At 36.8% G+C, this 17,063-nt stretch overlaps 1 protein-coding gene across 1 annotated transcript; it reads left to right on the top strand.

The window, feature by feature from the left end:
• Positions 1-1,678: 1,678 nt before the first annotated feature.
• On the top strand, positions 1,679-8,571 carry LOC126979798 (2-aminoethanethiol dioxygenase). The gene has a single exon (XM_050829340.1). It carries the CDS (start codon positions 1,679-1,681, stop codon positions 2,546-2,548), a length of 870 nt encoding a protein of 289 aa, XP_050685297.1. The 3' UTR covers positions 2,549-8,571.
• Positions 8,572-17,063: the final 8,492 nt, after the last annotated feature.

Genomic DNA, 17,063 nt, shown 5'->3' with positions numbered 1-17,063 from the left:
CAAACAATACCACCTTGTGTTTTTTTTCTACAAGGTTAGGTAGATCATTTTTATAAATTAGGAAGGGGAAGGGTCCAAGAATAGACCCTTGTGGTACCCCCATACCAAGAGGAGTCCGAGGAGATCTCCTGCCATTCACCTCGACCCTCTGAATCCTATTATTTAAATATGAGATCAGAAGATCGAGTGCAGATCCTCTTATACCATAGTGGCATAGCTTCCTGACCAGTGTTGAATGTTGAACACAATCAAAAGCCTTAGATAAATCAAATTATTAATTTATTACATTTAACTAAATTAATAATTAAATTATTTTTATTTAGTTACTAAAATTAATTAAATTATAAGACAAAATATAAACTTAGGTAACAATTAATAGTATGTCGCACTGAGCAACGCTGCACTGCGCGTCGCGTCACTGTGCGTCAAAATATTCTCTCGAGGCAACTCTGCCGCGACGCGCAGTGTAGCACCACTCTGGTTCGCACCAGAGTGCTCCATACGAGATGGTTGAAAATTGAAATAATATTGCCGCGCAGTGCAGCGCCGCTTTAATACAAAGAGTATAATAATATATAGGGAAAAGAGAGCCCTCTCTACGCATTATGAGCTGTCTATTTGAAAGCTGGCGCCATCTGGAGATTGGCCCCGAAAATAACTATACATAAGCTCGAAATTATAAAATTCATTTTTAATGTTCTGACGCAATTAAATAACTAACTCTACGTTTTAATGTAGGTATTGCAATTTTTTAACATGTTGAAATTGCGCATAGAGTTGGTTATATAATTTTGTCACAACATAGAACATAAAGGATAGATTTAGTAGTCTAAATATGCAAAATGGAACACGAGAGCTACATTCATGTGCAAACGCTATGCGTAGCCGCCATTTTATGACCAGTGGGCACTGGGCAGTAACACAAATAAAGAAAAGTTGAAAGGTTTCAAAGCGAGTGACAGCTGCCAAAGCTTTAATTTTCGGGCCAACTAACAGATGGCACTACAGTCTTCTGAAAAGTGCTGGCCTAATTAATAGTATCATCATAGAATACTTTTGTCTTTTAATTTACTCTACCAAAGAGAATTACTCTACGAGCATAGAATATTTTTACTCTAGCCCAAAGAGGATGTAAGTACTAATTAATAAGAGGCGGGACAGTGGACTGTATAGGTAATTCAAATTTAGTCTAACTTATGAAACGTGCAGTCATTAACATAAATTCGAATTAATAATTACATTTTAAGGCGATGAAATATAATCCGGCTAAGTTTGAAAGCGAACAGCTTAATACGAAACTTTCGACGATCTGTGTTCTTTACAAAATTAAAGCCGTCATCTGTCAATTTATCAATGACTGCACGATTCATACAATAGCTCTTTTCTTTTAGAGTTTCGCTAGGCTGCAGTGCACAGAACACTTAACGAGCTAACAAGTTAGTGTTACGGTCTAACAATGAGAATTTTATCGCTTTTTCTTATAGTTTCGCTAGGCTGTCTCTTAGAATATTGACACTAAGACCTCTACCCTCCATAAACAAAGAGAATATAAGCACTACGTTCATCAATAACCCGTACTTAAAACGTCACACGGTCACTGTGAATGTAGGTACGCTATGTTCAAATAACTTTGAGTTTGAAGTTTGAATGACTTCACTTTTTTATTGTTAAAATAAAAATGTCATTCTCCGACACTTGCGCTTTGTTATCGTGTCGTATATTTTCTTATTATCTCATTAGAAAAAAATTCTCGTGTATAGGTACTCGCAGATTTCATATGGATATAAATGATGAAGCGAAGTCTAAAATGGAAATCATCAACATACCACCAATTATATCTACGTATCGTCAGGCCCTACGTACATTCGATGACAAATTTAAAAGTGAATTTCCAACTAATTTGAACAAACTTAAGTCTATGATGGATGGATTAAGAGCAGACGATTTAGGTTTCGATAAAAGTTTCACTGAGCCCAGTACATGGAATAAACCAAATAAGGCCCCTTGTACATACATTGAGGTGTTTCAGAATAACAAAGTAAACATGAGTATTTTTGTGTTAAAACCCGGCTTCCGAATGCCTTTGCATGATCATCCTCATATGCACGGTCTCCTCAAAGTAATATCTGGAGCGGTCCGTATTAGGAGCTTTACTGAATTTCCTCTTAAGGAAGCTGCAGATTTGATTGATTTTAAAACGAGAGCAAAACACGAAGCAGCACGTCTAGCACAGGGAGTTCATAAAAGAAGAAAACTTTTTGCACAAATATCTCAAAATAATATATGCAGAGAAAATTCAGCGACTTGTATTCTAACACCAACTATTTCAAATTATCATGAGATTGAAGCATTAGAATTACCAGCAGCATTCTTTGATATACTTGCTCCACCTTATGATACATTTGTGGAAGGTGTTGGTCCCAGGAGATGCAGGTATTATTATATAAATAATGAGGTAAGCACAAATGTAGTGGAATTACATGAGACTTCAGCCCCAGAGTGTTTCTTTTGTGATCAGGCTCCTTATTTGGGGCCCATACTCTCCTAGGTGTATTGCAGCATAGTATTTTAAATAGGGTATACATGCATGAAGTTATAATTTGATAATATTCTAAGTAAATATATTTTTTGAGTGAACTTACAAGAAATCATTCTTTTTAGAGTTCTTTTGTAATTTAAAATTAACAGGAGGTCTGTTTTCATTTCTCCAATGCTCAAGGAAGAATGGGTGTAAGTTATCTGCAATGGCTCACAGTCTCATTCAGTTAATTGAATATCAAAATGAAGTTAGTGAAATAAATTTGATTTGACCTTTTGAGGCCTTGAATTTCACAATATTTAATGTTTAAGTTCTCAAATACATAAGGAATCCCATTTATATTTAAAAAATGTAGTACTTCTTAACAACCCTGACTTAAAATAACCTGAACCTGTTATTTTATGTTGGTTGTTAGTATGAATTGATAGAATAATTTAACATATATCTACACACTATCACATCTACCTTCCTGGGGGCGGGATAAAGTTACAGATCTCCATAAGCCTTAGTCCCAATATATTTTCCTGTCTTCATTTACTATCAATCCTTTCATACAACCTCTATTAATATTTGTGTGTTTGACTTAACTAAAATATGTACTTTTAGGATGTTAAACAAACTAGTTAAAAACGTTTTTATTAAGGCACTTACACTGATTTGTATATATATATGAGATTCTATATTATATAGCATGATGAATCACAATGATTATGTATAGTGTAATAAATTATGATGAATGAATGAATAAAGTTTGATTATTAAGTGGAAGTCACAATTGCACTTGAACTATACTTAAAACCATAATGTTATTACCATTGTTATTTTAAACGATGTAACTTGTTTTTAATTTGCATGGGATTTGTCGTTAAAGTGACAATATTAATATAAGGTAAAAATTTCAGCTCAATATTGTGCTTCATCAGATACAGCCATTATTTGTATACCCTTTGGGGATAGGACAACTCCATCTTCACACATTCATATATTATAGAAATCGCAGTAGGTATTTTTACATTCAAGCTTTCTAAGCTATCTCAAATAAAAGTATGGGTAAATACTTGAATTCATGGCATAAGGATCAATCCTTCAATCAACCAACCTCAATCTTTCAATCAACCTCAAGGTCACATAACAACATTTTAGGTCAAAATATGTCCATGTTGCATTACAGTTCCCTTTATGTCACAGGTTCCCCTCAGGTTGAAATAATAATTAATTAATTTAATAATAATAATTAATTCACACCTCTTAATTCAATATTAAGTTAAATGAATTTGGATATCTGCAAATATTATATATTATTTAGAAGACCCAAACTGTTCACAAAATAAAAACATTTTTACATCATCTCTCTTTTAGTTCCTCTGCCTGCATATTTCTGGTACTTAAACTGATAACCTACTCTATATTAACACTGTGTTATACATACACTAGCTGACCCTTTAAGCCTACTAGAATTAGTTACAAGCAATCCCTTATTTCTACTGTTATAATGTCAGCAAATTGCATGTATTACAACTGTGTAATGTAAACAAAACTCTAAATCACATTATATAATATAATTCACAAAATTGATGATGATAAAAAAGAGCCAGATAAAGGTCTCCCTTACTTCAACTTGGCTTGCTTCACCTTCTGTTTTATACCGTAGTTTTCTCTTACAGTCATTCTTAAAATGTGGACTTAGACTCAGAGGTAGGATTCGTAGATAATGATTGTTTTAAATTTCATCTCATTAAAGATTACTGTTATTTAACAGATATATAGATAATAATATCTGACTTGCTCACATAATTTATACAATTAACACTTATAAACAGTACTCAGTTTGCGGCTTAAGAAATGTTAGAGGTCTAAGTATAGACCTAATGTTATTAATTCATTACCCTGTATGTGTTAGTCTTAATTATTTTTCCATCACTTTGATTTCAGTATTGAATCTTGTTGGATCTAAACTGTAATTTAAGTTGAACTTTTGAAAATTTGTTATTTGAAAAATTGACATGATGGATAAGTGTTTGAAAGCTTATATTTCATCATGCATGTAAAGTTGCGAGCTTAAAATAATATAATTTCAAGACTGTATTAATTTAGAAGATGATTTAGGCATTAATAATATTATATATGGTGTAATATTTTGCTTATATAATAAGCTTAGTGTTAAATTTTTTGATGTGTAACATTAATAAGTTTTAGATGTTTTATAATAGTTTACAATTTTTTTTAATGAATTGACAGTCGCTATAATATTTTAAAGTTATTAGATACTTGCATTCGGATTGTGTTATTTTCAACACATTATATTTAGTTATTTATCATCCATTATGTGAAACAGTGGTGAAATATTCTGTTTGTATGCTTTCGAAAATTGAGGAGAGTGAAAGGACTAATTTAATAAAAATATTCCGAATGAACTGGTGTTAAGGATAATTGATTCAGTTTGATCTAATGAACTTATTTTACTACTTGGTTAGTGTTCTCTATAGATTTTATGTAAAAATACTTATGCCATATTATAGTCTATACTAGGCAATGTTTGATGCGGTCATCAGGTTGACCACACCTGACTGGGACGTAATTAAAAATCTAGTATTCAAAAAGTTGTACTCATAATTATAACAGTAAATATATTTGCACAGATATTCGTACCTATATCTACTAAAGTGAAATAATTTTAGAAACAATTTTAGATACAACTATATTTAAATAGGTTTTACTAACTATTAATCGGTCTTCGTACCGACTAGTTTCGTCATGTGTGTTGTGAGTTAGCGGTCGCGTCCCGTCTAGCACTACGCATTTGCGCTCGTAGTGTAGGCGGTGGTGATTGACATGGTAGGACTTAAATGTTTAGATTATTAGGTAGAAGACTGGTACAAAATCGCAAACTTTGTGCACTAATTCAAAACTTGACCGATTTCTTCGGCGGGCGCCAATAACTAAAGTTAGCTTGTAATTTTTGTTCTAACTTATTAAATGTCAAATATCCAATCGAATTATTATCTCTCTCGGATTTCATTGGTTAATAAGTTTATAGGAAAATAAACCATCTTGTAAACAAAATAAGGGTCAAAACCGGTGGACTTTGGGGTATATGTAGACATATGATTTTGGAATGTTAATAGCGGCTTAAATAATATGTATTACTTCGTTATATGGATGTCGCCCGTTTTATAGCATGGGCACAAATTTGAAAAGTCATTTATAGGTTGAGTACTTTATAGAAAGATTTTTCTTAAATAATCAATTCATAATGTAATGGTGTGCATATTTTCCGTTATAACATAATATACATTGATACCCGAGAATGAATTATTACTATTGATAAGGTAAATCCATGTGACACAGATTGCCAAACAGGAAATAAATGTGAGTTACTAAGTGAGTTCTAATTTTTCGTTCATTAATAAAGTAACTATGCTAAGTGTAAGCTTAGCTTTTAGTCATTTGACATTGCCATTTGTCATTTTTTCACAGCTTATATTATACTGAGCATAAACTAAGGCAGCCCCATGCAAAAGTCGCGTTTTATCACACTCAGCTAAGTTTTATGTAATTTAAGCCTGAGCAAAGTCTATTCTATTCTGTTCTTAATACTATGGCTCCTGTGGAAGGTATACCGTAAGTTTGCTAATGTCACGTTAAAGTAGACCACCAAGCTTAGAGAATTTTTGTATTCTAATTTGATTGGTAGTGGTCGGCCCTAGAGATTGAAACGAGTTTTATTTTCTTATTTTATACCTGAAACAAATATACATGCTTTTAGACTAAAAAGGACACACACAAATATAATTACATAAAGTATTACAAGTATTTAATGATATTTACAACTGAATATAATTCTTTTTAATATATTTACACAAAATATTTACAAAAGGAGTGAAAACTAGGAAGAGGAGACATTTAAAGGAAGTTGGGCGGGGTACTTCAGCAGGTATAAAATTGTACAAAGAAGGTTGCATTAAGGGACAATTGAAGAACAGATGATCCACGTTACCCTCGTCTAGGCCACATTCACAAAGGGAATTGTCTCTAATCCTAAATTTAGCTAAGTCTAAGTATGCTCTTAGCTCTATAAATCTCAGCATTAGACACTTACAAACTAAGTTTAATTGTCAGTTGTAAGTTGATCATAGATGTTTTTAACCTGTTGCTTCACTCCAGATTAAGTACTTATACATACTTTAAATTACCTAACATCATGCTAGGGGGCATATCTTAGATGGCATTTTTAGATGTTAGGTATTCACCAGCTACTTTCCCCAACTTAAAGGCTCTTATGCGCCTATTTTGGGTGAATATATTCCTGAGTTTAAATTCCTTTTGAGCATATATAATTTCGACCTCAGTGCGAGTTAGTCTTCAGAAGGAACATAAAATAAACGTGTCAAGACACTGACGGCTTTTCTTTGGTAGCGCTGCTATTCATCTTTTGCACGGGATACCGGCAACGCCGCCTTATGATATTGAAATATTCAAGATAATTGAATCATTAATACTTTTTGCATCCAAATACAGAAAGGATACAGTGCTGAGTGTCAGGACTTACATTTTCCACGTATCCCAATTTTATTAATCTCTTCCTACACACTCAATAATTTCATATATATTACTTACAATTTCAAAACCCAAAACCATTTCATTTCCAAAACCAGTCCTATTAATAATTATTAACATACATGCACTTATAATAATATGAGTTTTAATAATCCTTTTAACTTTGTGGCTCCACCTGCGAGCTAGGGTCCAAAACTTGGACCAGTACTTTTATTTTGATGCCAATTGATTACCAATTTTATCTATTTAAGTATGTAGTCAAAGTTAAATAAATTTGTTATTTTTAAAGTGATATCCCTCACTTCTGGGATAAATATATAAATTTGTACCATAACTTGAGAGTTGAAAAAGACATACAAAGATTTACGATCCACGCGTCACTCAACCGGTTCGCTCAGTTGGTAAGAGCGCTCGGACGGAACCCGATAGGCGCGGGTTTCGAGTCCCGCATCGTTTTTAAATTTTCGTTACAAATTTAATTTGTAAAGCCAAATAAACTTTATTAAAATAGGTTTAAATTAAGCGCTTTTGAAGGGTCATTATAAATATTCAGTTACTGAATCTACCATAATTTCGGAAAGTAAGCTCGCGAGATCAACATAGAAAGGAACTCACGGGCACTCCTAAATCTATGAGTATCTTCCAATGGCTGTAATATAAATAACAAATTAGTTTATAAGATACAGTATATGAATCATGTTCAAAGTTAAAAGTGTTTAAAATATCAAATATTTTATAAAAGTAATAAATATCAAACTGTACGTACCTGTAAAATGTAAATATAAATTATCGTAAATTGGATATATCAACCTATAGAACTTTGAATTCATTGTATATTGTATAAAATTCATATTAGTTTTGGACTATGGATTTTTTTTTATTAATTAGTATATGATTCCGGTCTGAACTTCTTGTGACTGCTATTAAAATAAATGGAGCACTAGTTTATTTTGTGATTAAAGTGAATAATGCTGGTCACTGTATCATCACGTCTGGAGAAACCTACTTCACAATGTATCCACGCCCGGTGTTAAGTATTCTAACGATTAAATATAAGAATTGTATGTTTGTTATATTATGTGTATGTGACACTAGGTATATGGTGTGCGTTTCACAATACATTCCTGTAATAATTGGCATTTCATTCAATAAGTTTCAGTATGAACACAATTTACTTAAACCAGTCATAATTTCGGTCGGGCAGCAGGCATAATTTCGGTCACTGACCTTTTACTGCCTGTCTCTGTGTGAATATGGCAGTAAAAAGGCATTTTTCTACGGAATTGTATCTGCTCTAAGACCCGTCAGTTTAAGATAAGTTAATTATAAATTGTTGTCTGATCTCTTATAAATGTTAAATACATTTATAAATGATGTATTTATAAAAGTATTTTTGTTGGATTAAGCGAAACTTGATTCTAGAGTAAGATCTATATTGTAGTGGTTGTTTCTGTTAATAAAACATTTGTTGTCGATTGAAGTTTTTGATTCAAACCTAATTATTTTAGTCAGACATACACATTCTTGAACTATGGAATAACAGACCGATACAGGGGGAGTACTAATATCATAAACACAGGGAAACTTAGGAGTTAGAGCTCAGCCATGTACTAGTAAATTGTTGTCATAATGTAGACTACGTACCTACACTCCAGCAAAATATTAATTTTCTGGAAAGGCACCAGCTTTTATATCTGTTTCGCATAAACCTACCGTCTGTATGTGCCTAGTTTCTTTAAGAAGTCCTAGCAATAAAAACTTCTTATCTGCTTGTCTCGATGCACTTACCAAACTTAAGTATGTAGACTTCTTCTTAATGTTTGTATCTTAATTTTGTGATGTATAATGTTGTGTAGTAGGTATTATGAGTATGTAGTAACTTGTACATGGTTTTTTGTATAATACGTTTTATTTTGAGACAAAATAAAATATTTATATTGTATTAATTATAGGTCATTATCATCGATACAGCAGAATCAAATATAATTTGGTAGCTACCTGGTAAAATTGGTCCGAATTTTTAAAACTAAAATTGATAATCATAGTCACCAACATTGAGCGCAGCAGAAAAGTGTGACGATATCTTTTTTAAATTCTGCCATACGTTGATTTTTAAAGTATGTATAGTAAACTTTAAATGACAGAATTGTCAGTCAGTACTGTCGCATTTAAAAAAAGGGGCAGAGATCCCGGTGACAGCATCATCCAGGAGATATAGTAGGACCATCAGAAGTGCTCGGTCGCGAGCATGACGCAAAGCCATTACCTACCTCCGTCGACCATATTTTAGGATCGGATATAAGAAAATGTCCAGTGGTTAATTCGTCAAAGCTTGTTGCAGAATACGTACAAAATACATGTGTCGCTGAATTCAAAAGAATTGTTTAAAAACCTTGAGTGGTAAACATGTGTGTAAACATAATTAATGACGTTCTAAATAAACATAAGCCTTCCGACTCTTGCAACTTTGCTGCTTGAAGGCCTGGGAAAAATATCATCACGATAAAGAAGTATGAAGCCAAATGCAATATTTGAAACTTCATCCAGTTGGAATGAATCCAATGTTTGTGTACCAGACTATTGGTGATAATTGAAACCTTCTCTGTTTGAGAGTGAAAAAGAACTAACTATCGGCGTAGTATTCATACTCAAAGGCAATCAAAGCAGTGAATGAAATAATTCGAAGAAGCGTTCTACAGTAAGTAATTTAATTTTATACGTGACTGATATCTTTGAAAATATATACGTTAATACAGAAACACATAGTATATACACAAACTTAAGAAAGGCCTTTGACAGAGTGTACCATAAAAACTGTTAGAAAAACTTATATTTAATGGAATACGGGGTAATCTTTGGCGTTGGTTCAAGTCTTACATTAGTAACGGAACACAAAATGTAGTTTTACATGGCTATGAGTCCAATTCTATTAATGTTATCTCTGGTGTACCCCAGAGCTCAACTATGGGCCCGCTTCTGTTTATAAATGAAATTCACACGTATTTTAAGTACCTACAATAAATTTCTTTTATATGCTGACCACCTCAAAATATAGTATATCATTGACAGCTTTGAAGATCATCAACATTTACAAGCTTGAACTCAACATAAACGTCATCATATTGTCTTTACCAGGAAAATCATCAAGTCAAACTATTGTTACAAACTCAATGCTTCTGTTCTGAAGAAAGTAGACATCGTTAAAGATCTGCGTGTACATCTGGACTGTAAATTGAACCTAAATACTCATATTGATATTGTTTGTAACAAAGCTTTTAAGATGTATGGTTTCGTCATTAGATCGAGTAAGCAATTTAAAAAACCTACCTACTTATCTTTATTTATATAAACCGTTAGTAAGGTTTCAGCTTGAATACGCAGTCTCGATATGGAATCCTTTTTACGATAAGTATATTCATAGTGTAGAAGGTATACCTAAAAAAAGTTTTTAAAATGTTTGCAGTACCTATAAATCTGTTAAGAAAATATGGCCTTCTGGATCTTCTTGAAGTGATGCTATTAAATGACATTTGTCGCAATCGTTTTGATTGTCGTCGTATTGATATTCCTTGCTTCTGGGAATAAATGTGCTATATAAGGAGCCACAACCTGAGAGTTGAACAAGACATACAAAGATTTACGATCGATGAGCCACTCGGACGGTTGGCTCAGTTGGTAAGAGCGCTCGAACGGAACCCAAAAGGCGCGGGTTCGAGTCCTGATTCAAGGACGATCCATGAATATTGGTACAAATTAAATTAGTATAGTTAACTAGGATTCCTATTTTTAAATACATAAGTGCGAAGGCCTTAAACTAAGCATGTTCAAATTAAAAACAATAACAGTGAATAATAATTTAATATTGTCATATACACAGTTATATTAAAATGGACTAAAATAAGGAAATCTTGAACACTTATCAATCATAGTTTTATCAAGAAACGATAGTATATTTTTGGCATAATGAAGATATATTTGATATCAGAGATAAAATACCGTAAACAACATTATCGCCAATTTATCTAAAACAATAGAACAATTACTTTTGGAATAAGTCTAGTATGCAGTAGAAAACTTGGAGATGCAGTGGGAAGTAATGTTAAACGAAAAACCGCGGATCGGGTCAAACATCTGCTCATCACATGAATCATATTTAAGCCGCTTGGAGACAATTAAAAGTCTTAGGCTCGCATCATATTAGCTATTATAGTTAAGGTTTAAGCCAAACTAACGTTAACGCTGACTTTAACATAGACTGCGAAATGTGGGAGGAGTAAAAGAGGGTAATGGGGGTCACTTAAGCGAGAACTCAAATAAAATTCCAATTATAAACAATCTATTTATTGCATCCGCCTTTAAACATTATTTACTTAATTAACTATTATTAGAAATGATTTTCAGACACTTTAGCAATCAACTTTGGATATTATTAAAGTTAAAAAAGAAAAAACAGATTTGACTCCCATTACACAAAAAGAAAAAAGAAAATACCCCCGGCTCTTGTAGAGCCGGAGAATCCCTCCCCGAGCATTCGCGCACGAGCTGCCCCTCGTATTCTGGGGAGGGCACAGTACCGCGTATGTCACAGGACAAAACGGGCAGCAACACCACGGTACCCCGCTCCACGCTTAATGTGGACTTTTGTAACATCCGGGGAATTCACTCCAACTTAAACGCCGTCCACCACCACCTTGAGACGGCGCAGCCGGCCTTGTGTTTCCTTACGGAGACGCAGATATCTCGACCTAGCGATACGTCATATTTAACGTACCCCGGGTACAAAATTGAGCATAATTTCATGCCTCTTGCCGGGGTATGTGTGTACGTTAGGGAGGATATCTGCTGTCGCCGTCTCGGCAATTTTGAGGGTAGGGGCCTGTCTACTCTCTGGCTCCGCGTAGATTTAGAGGACCGCGTCCGCATCTATGCGTGTGTCTACAGCTCCCATAGTGGTAACGCAGAAACGGATCACCTCATGGGCTGCGTTCAAGCGGCATTTGATGACGTGCTTGCTCAGATCCCCTCCGCTGAAATCGTAGTCTTGGGTGATTTCAACGGGCACAATGCCGAATGGCTTGGATCACGTACCACAGACTACGCAGGGCGATCTGTGCATAATTTTGCATTGGCGTATGGTCTGTCCCAATTGGTTGAGTCACCGACGCGGCTCCCGGATGTGGATAGCCACATGCCGTCCTTATTAGATCTTCTGCTGACTACACATCCCGATGGTTACCAGGTCTCTGTCGACGCCCCTCTCGGAACGTCCGACCATTGCCTGGTCAGGAGTGTAGTGCCTATCCGACGCCAACGTCGCAGACCACCAGTGACCCGCCGCGTTTGGCACTACAAGTCAGCAGATTGGGATAGGATGCGTTCCTTTTTTGCATCCTACCCTTGGGGCAGGGTTTGGGCGCAGGCACTAGGATCATCCAATGGGAAACTTCGGATGATCCTAGTGCCTGCGCCGTTGCAGTAGCCGATGTGATACTGCAGGGTATGGATATTTTTATACCAAGCTCTGTAGTACCGATCGTTGGCAGATCACAGCCCTGGTTCGATGCGTCAGTTAAAGCAGCATCTGACTGCAAAAAACAGGCGTATCGAACTTGGGTTGCGGCGCTGGGCTCAAAGGATCCGAACTGCAAAGTTCTGAAGAGGAAATATAACCGTGCCTCCAGATTTTTTAAGCGGCAAATCGCCCGTGCGAAATCGAAGCACGTCGTCAAAATTGGCGAGCAGCTTTCCAGTTACCCGACCGGAACACGCAAGTTCTGGTCGTTGTCGAAAGCTGCTCATGGTAACTTCAACCAGCCGTCCATGCCGCCGTTGCACATGAGGAATGACACCCTGGCCCATACGGCAAAAGAGAAAGCCGATCTCCTGTGCACTCTTTTTGCCTCAAACTCGACTCTTGACGACAACGGAAAAACACCGCCGACCATCCCGCGGTGTCAGAGCTCCATGCCTGAAGTACAGTTCCGACAGAAAACTGTTAGGCGAGCTCTGTTTTCGTTGGACGTCAGGAAGTCGAGCGGGCCGGATGGCATTTCTCCAATCGTTCTTAGAATGTGTGCCCCTGAGTTGACGCCGGTGCTAACGCGTTTATTCCGGCACTCTTATTCAAAAGGCGTAGTCCCTGATTCATGGAAGTCAGCCCTTGTCCATCCGATCCCAAAAAAAGGAGACAGTTCGGATCCGGCAAACTACAGGCCTATTGCTATTACCTCCCTACTCTCCAAAATCATGGAGAGCATAATTAACCGCCAGCTCTTGGTATACCTTGAGGGTCTCCAGTTGATCAACGACCGGCAGTACGGCTTTCGCCATGGTCGGTCGACTGGCGATCTTCTGGTATACCTAACACATAGATGGGCGGCGGCTATTGAAAGCAAGGGGGAAGGCCTGGCAGTTGGTCTGGATATAGCGAAGGCCTTTGATCGTGTTTGGCACAAGGCGCTCCTCGCAAAACTTCCATCATTTGGGCTTCCCGAGAGCTTATGCAAGTGGACCTCCAGCTTCCTCACTGGGCGCAGCATACAGGTCGTTATCGACGGTTATTGCTCGAATCCCAAGCCCGTGAACGCTGGAGCGCCCCAAGGCTGTGTGCTATCTCCCACGCTGTTTCTTCTGCATATCAATGATATGTTGGATACCGCCAACATGCATTGCTATGCAGACGACAGCACTGGTGATGCCGTATACACGGGCCATGCAGGTCTCTCTCGGGAAAACGTCGACCAGTGCCGGGAGAAACTTGTGTCTTCTATCGAGTCCTCTCTCGAGAAGGTCGCGGAATGGGGTAAGTTGAACCTTGTCCAATTTAACCCCCAGAAGACTCAAGTTTGCGCGTTTACCACTAAAAAAACCCCATTTGCCGTATCACCGCTCTTTGAGAACACTTCCCTTAAAGCCTCGCCTAGTATCGGAATACTGGGTCTCGAAATCTCGAGCAATTGCCAATTCCGTGGCCATCTGGAGGGCAAAGCCAAACTGGCTTCAAAGAAACTGGGCGTCATAAATAGAGCACGGCAATACTTCAAGCCGGCCCACATTCTAGCGCTCTACAAAGCGCAGGTCCGGCCTCACATGGAGTATTGCTGTCATCTCTTGTCTGGCGCACCCCAGTATCAGCTCGATCCATTTGACCGCGTGCAACGCAGAGCAGCTCGAATTGTCGGGGATCCAGTACTCTGTGAACGGCTGGATCACTTGGCGTTGCGTAGAGACGTCGCTTCATTGTGTGTCTTCTACCGCATTTATCACGGGGAGTGTTCCGAAGAGCTGTTTGATTCCTGCCGCCGAATTTCACCTTCGCACGACACGCCACAAGTTACGATATCATCCCCACCATCTGGATGTGTGGCGGTCCTCCACAGTGCGGTTTTCAAGGAGCTTTCTTCCTCGTACCACGAAGCTGTGGAATGAGCTTCCTTGTGCGGTGTTTCCGGGACGATACGACATGGGTACCTTCAAGAAAAGCGCGTACACCTTCCTTAAAGGCCGGCAACGCTCTTGTGATTCCTCTGGTGTTGCAGGAGAGTGTGGGCGGCGGTGATCACTTAACACCAGGTGACCCGTATGCTCGTTTGTCCTCCTATTCCATAAAAAAAAAAACACCGACATGGGGGTAATGGTAGTCACCCTGGGGGCAATCGGAGTCAAACAAAGTCCAGCAGATATCGCAGATATAACCTTCAGCTGAGTCCCACCCAGTGCATTCCGCGTGAGCCCACATGAGGTGCATCTGAACCACATCTCATTGTTTCTTCCAAAATCGTTGCACACCAGGCATCGTTTCAACATCGGTGCCAACATCTGATACAGAAGTTTCGTTACTTTCCTGCTTTACCTTTTCAGTGCCCTTCTTCTATAGGTAACGGCGGCAATTTCTGCCGTGAAGCAGTAATGTGTAAGCATTATTGTGTTTCGGTCTGAAGGGCGCCGTAGCTAGTGAAATTACTGGGAAAATGAAACTGAGCATCTTATGTCTCAAGTTGACTAGCGCAGTTATAGAGGCGCTCAGAATTTTTGTATTTTTCAAGAATCCTGAGCGGGACAGCATCTACCATCAGCTGAAAGTCCTGCTCATCTCGTCCCTTATTGACATAAAAACCTTTAGCTATGCCAAGGAATAGGATGGTGGCACCAGCTAAACTTAAAAAGTGAAACATCAACTCAATATCGAATATTGATTTGAAACTTCCAAAAGTCGCTAATTAGCTATTTAACATGAATAATAGCTATAACTGGCGAAGATTGGACGGTTACGGTTAACAGTTAAAGTAAAAAAAATTGTGAAATGGAGAATCTCATTTTTTGCTTAACCGGTACTTTAACATGCCTGTTATTAAACAATTTGTTATTTTTAAAGTGATATCCCTCTTTTCTGGGATGAATTAAATTAAATTTGTAACCATAAATTTATGAACGATGCGGGGCCCGAACCCGCGACCTCTCGGGTTCCGTCCGTGCGGTCTTGCAACTGAGCCGCCCATTGAACGAATCTGAGAGTTGAACAAGACATACCAAGATTTACGAACCATACTCTTAGCGCGAGAGGTCGCGGGTTCGAATTTCGCATCGTTCATAAATTAATGGTTACAAATTTAATTTAAGTCATCCCAGAAAATAGGAAATTTTTTAAGTTAATCATTCCCGAGTGTGGAAAAAAATTTACTCGAGGTCAACGGTCAAAAATGAGTTATCCACGATTTTCAGCAAAACGGTAAGGTTTATCATGGAAGTACCGCAGACAAAAATTGTAGATAATTTTATCTATAAAAAATGTATCATATAACTTTTTTCCTACGAGCCACCGTTTCTGAGATATAATATAGTTCTTAATATTAGGGATTAAAGTATGAAATTGCCGAATTGTACTGAAAAATTTAAATTCTTTTTTTTGACATATTTATTTAATCAAAATAATTTCCATTATTTTTGATTGTTATCTACGAGTATAATACATTGCTGCCATCTAATAGGAAGTTTATTTACGCCTTTGCGATAGAACTGTCGTGGTCTATAATAATAATAATAATCTTTATTTGCATTTGAATAAGGTCAGTTTTACAATCGGTCTTATTTTATTTATATTACGTTTCTCTTATTCTACCTACAAGGCATGCAAATATATGTAGTATAACATTTTATTTCATACAAAATTGAACCTAACCATTAAGTATTATACACTTAGCAACACAATTATAATTCTAATTGTAATATTCATGTCAGATTTATATGTCAAAATTCCTTAAATTTAAATAGGTAGTCATTTATTGAATAAAAACAATTTTTAATTAGCCATGTTGTTAATTTGTTCTTAAGTTGATTACATATCTAGATTCGTCAAACTGTTTGAAAGCATTTTGTACTGCCTCCTGAGGAGAAACTCTTTATCACTTAGAAAATTGTCCAAATCACGAAAACAATGGTAGTCCGTTGGAGCAAGGTCTGGCGAATACGGAGGGTGACAAATGTTTCTGTCTGCAGGTCAGTCAAGTCATGAGGCACCCATTTTTCATATTTTTTTGATTTTATTGATTAGACGCAAACGAGTCAATATTGTTGGTAAGGTGATGTTAAACCGCTAATTTCTGCGTACTTTGGCTCGTATCGGCTTCCACCGTCTCTTTCAATTCATTGTTATTCACCTGTGTGGGCATGTCTTCCACGTGGTTCTTCAAATCAAAGTTTCCATGACGAAAGCGTTTAAACCAAAATCGCACGGTGCGTTCAGTATCAGTATCTTCTCTCTATCGCAACGTTGATATTGCGAGCTACTTCTGCGTCGGAACTCGTATTCAAAAATAACTCGAATTTTCGAAGTATCCAACTTTCTTGTCTAAGCTGAGTAAAAATAACAACTGAAAGTCGATAATCGAATAAATGCACATTTTTTAAAAAGAAGACTACATAAAAGTTTCACTCAAAAATCTCAAACCATGAAGGTTCTATGTCAATT

This window comes from Leptidea sinapis, chromosome 4, assembly GCF_905404315.1.
Source record: "Leptidea sinapis chromosome 4, ilLepSina1.1, whole genome shotgun sequence".
Taxonomy (NCBI): Eukaryota; Metazoa; Arthropoda; class Insecta; order Lepidoptera; family Pieridae; genus Leptidea; species Leptidea sinapis.
This window is presented reverse-complemented; position numbering and strand designations above follow the sequence as displayed.

Excerpts from the sequence above, each read along its gene's own strand:
- LOC126979798 (XM_050829340.1), top strand. The coding sequence starts at position 1,679 with ATGTCATTCTCCGACACTTGCGCTTTGTTATCGTGTCGTATATTTTCT.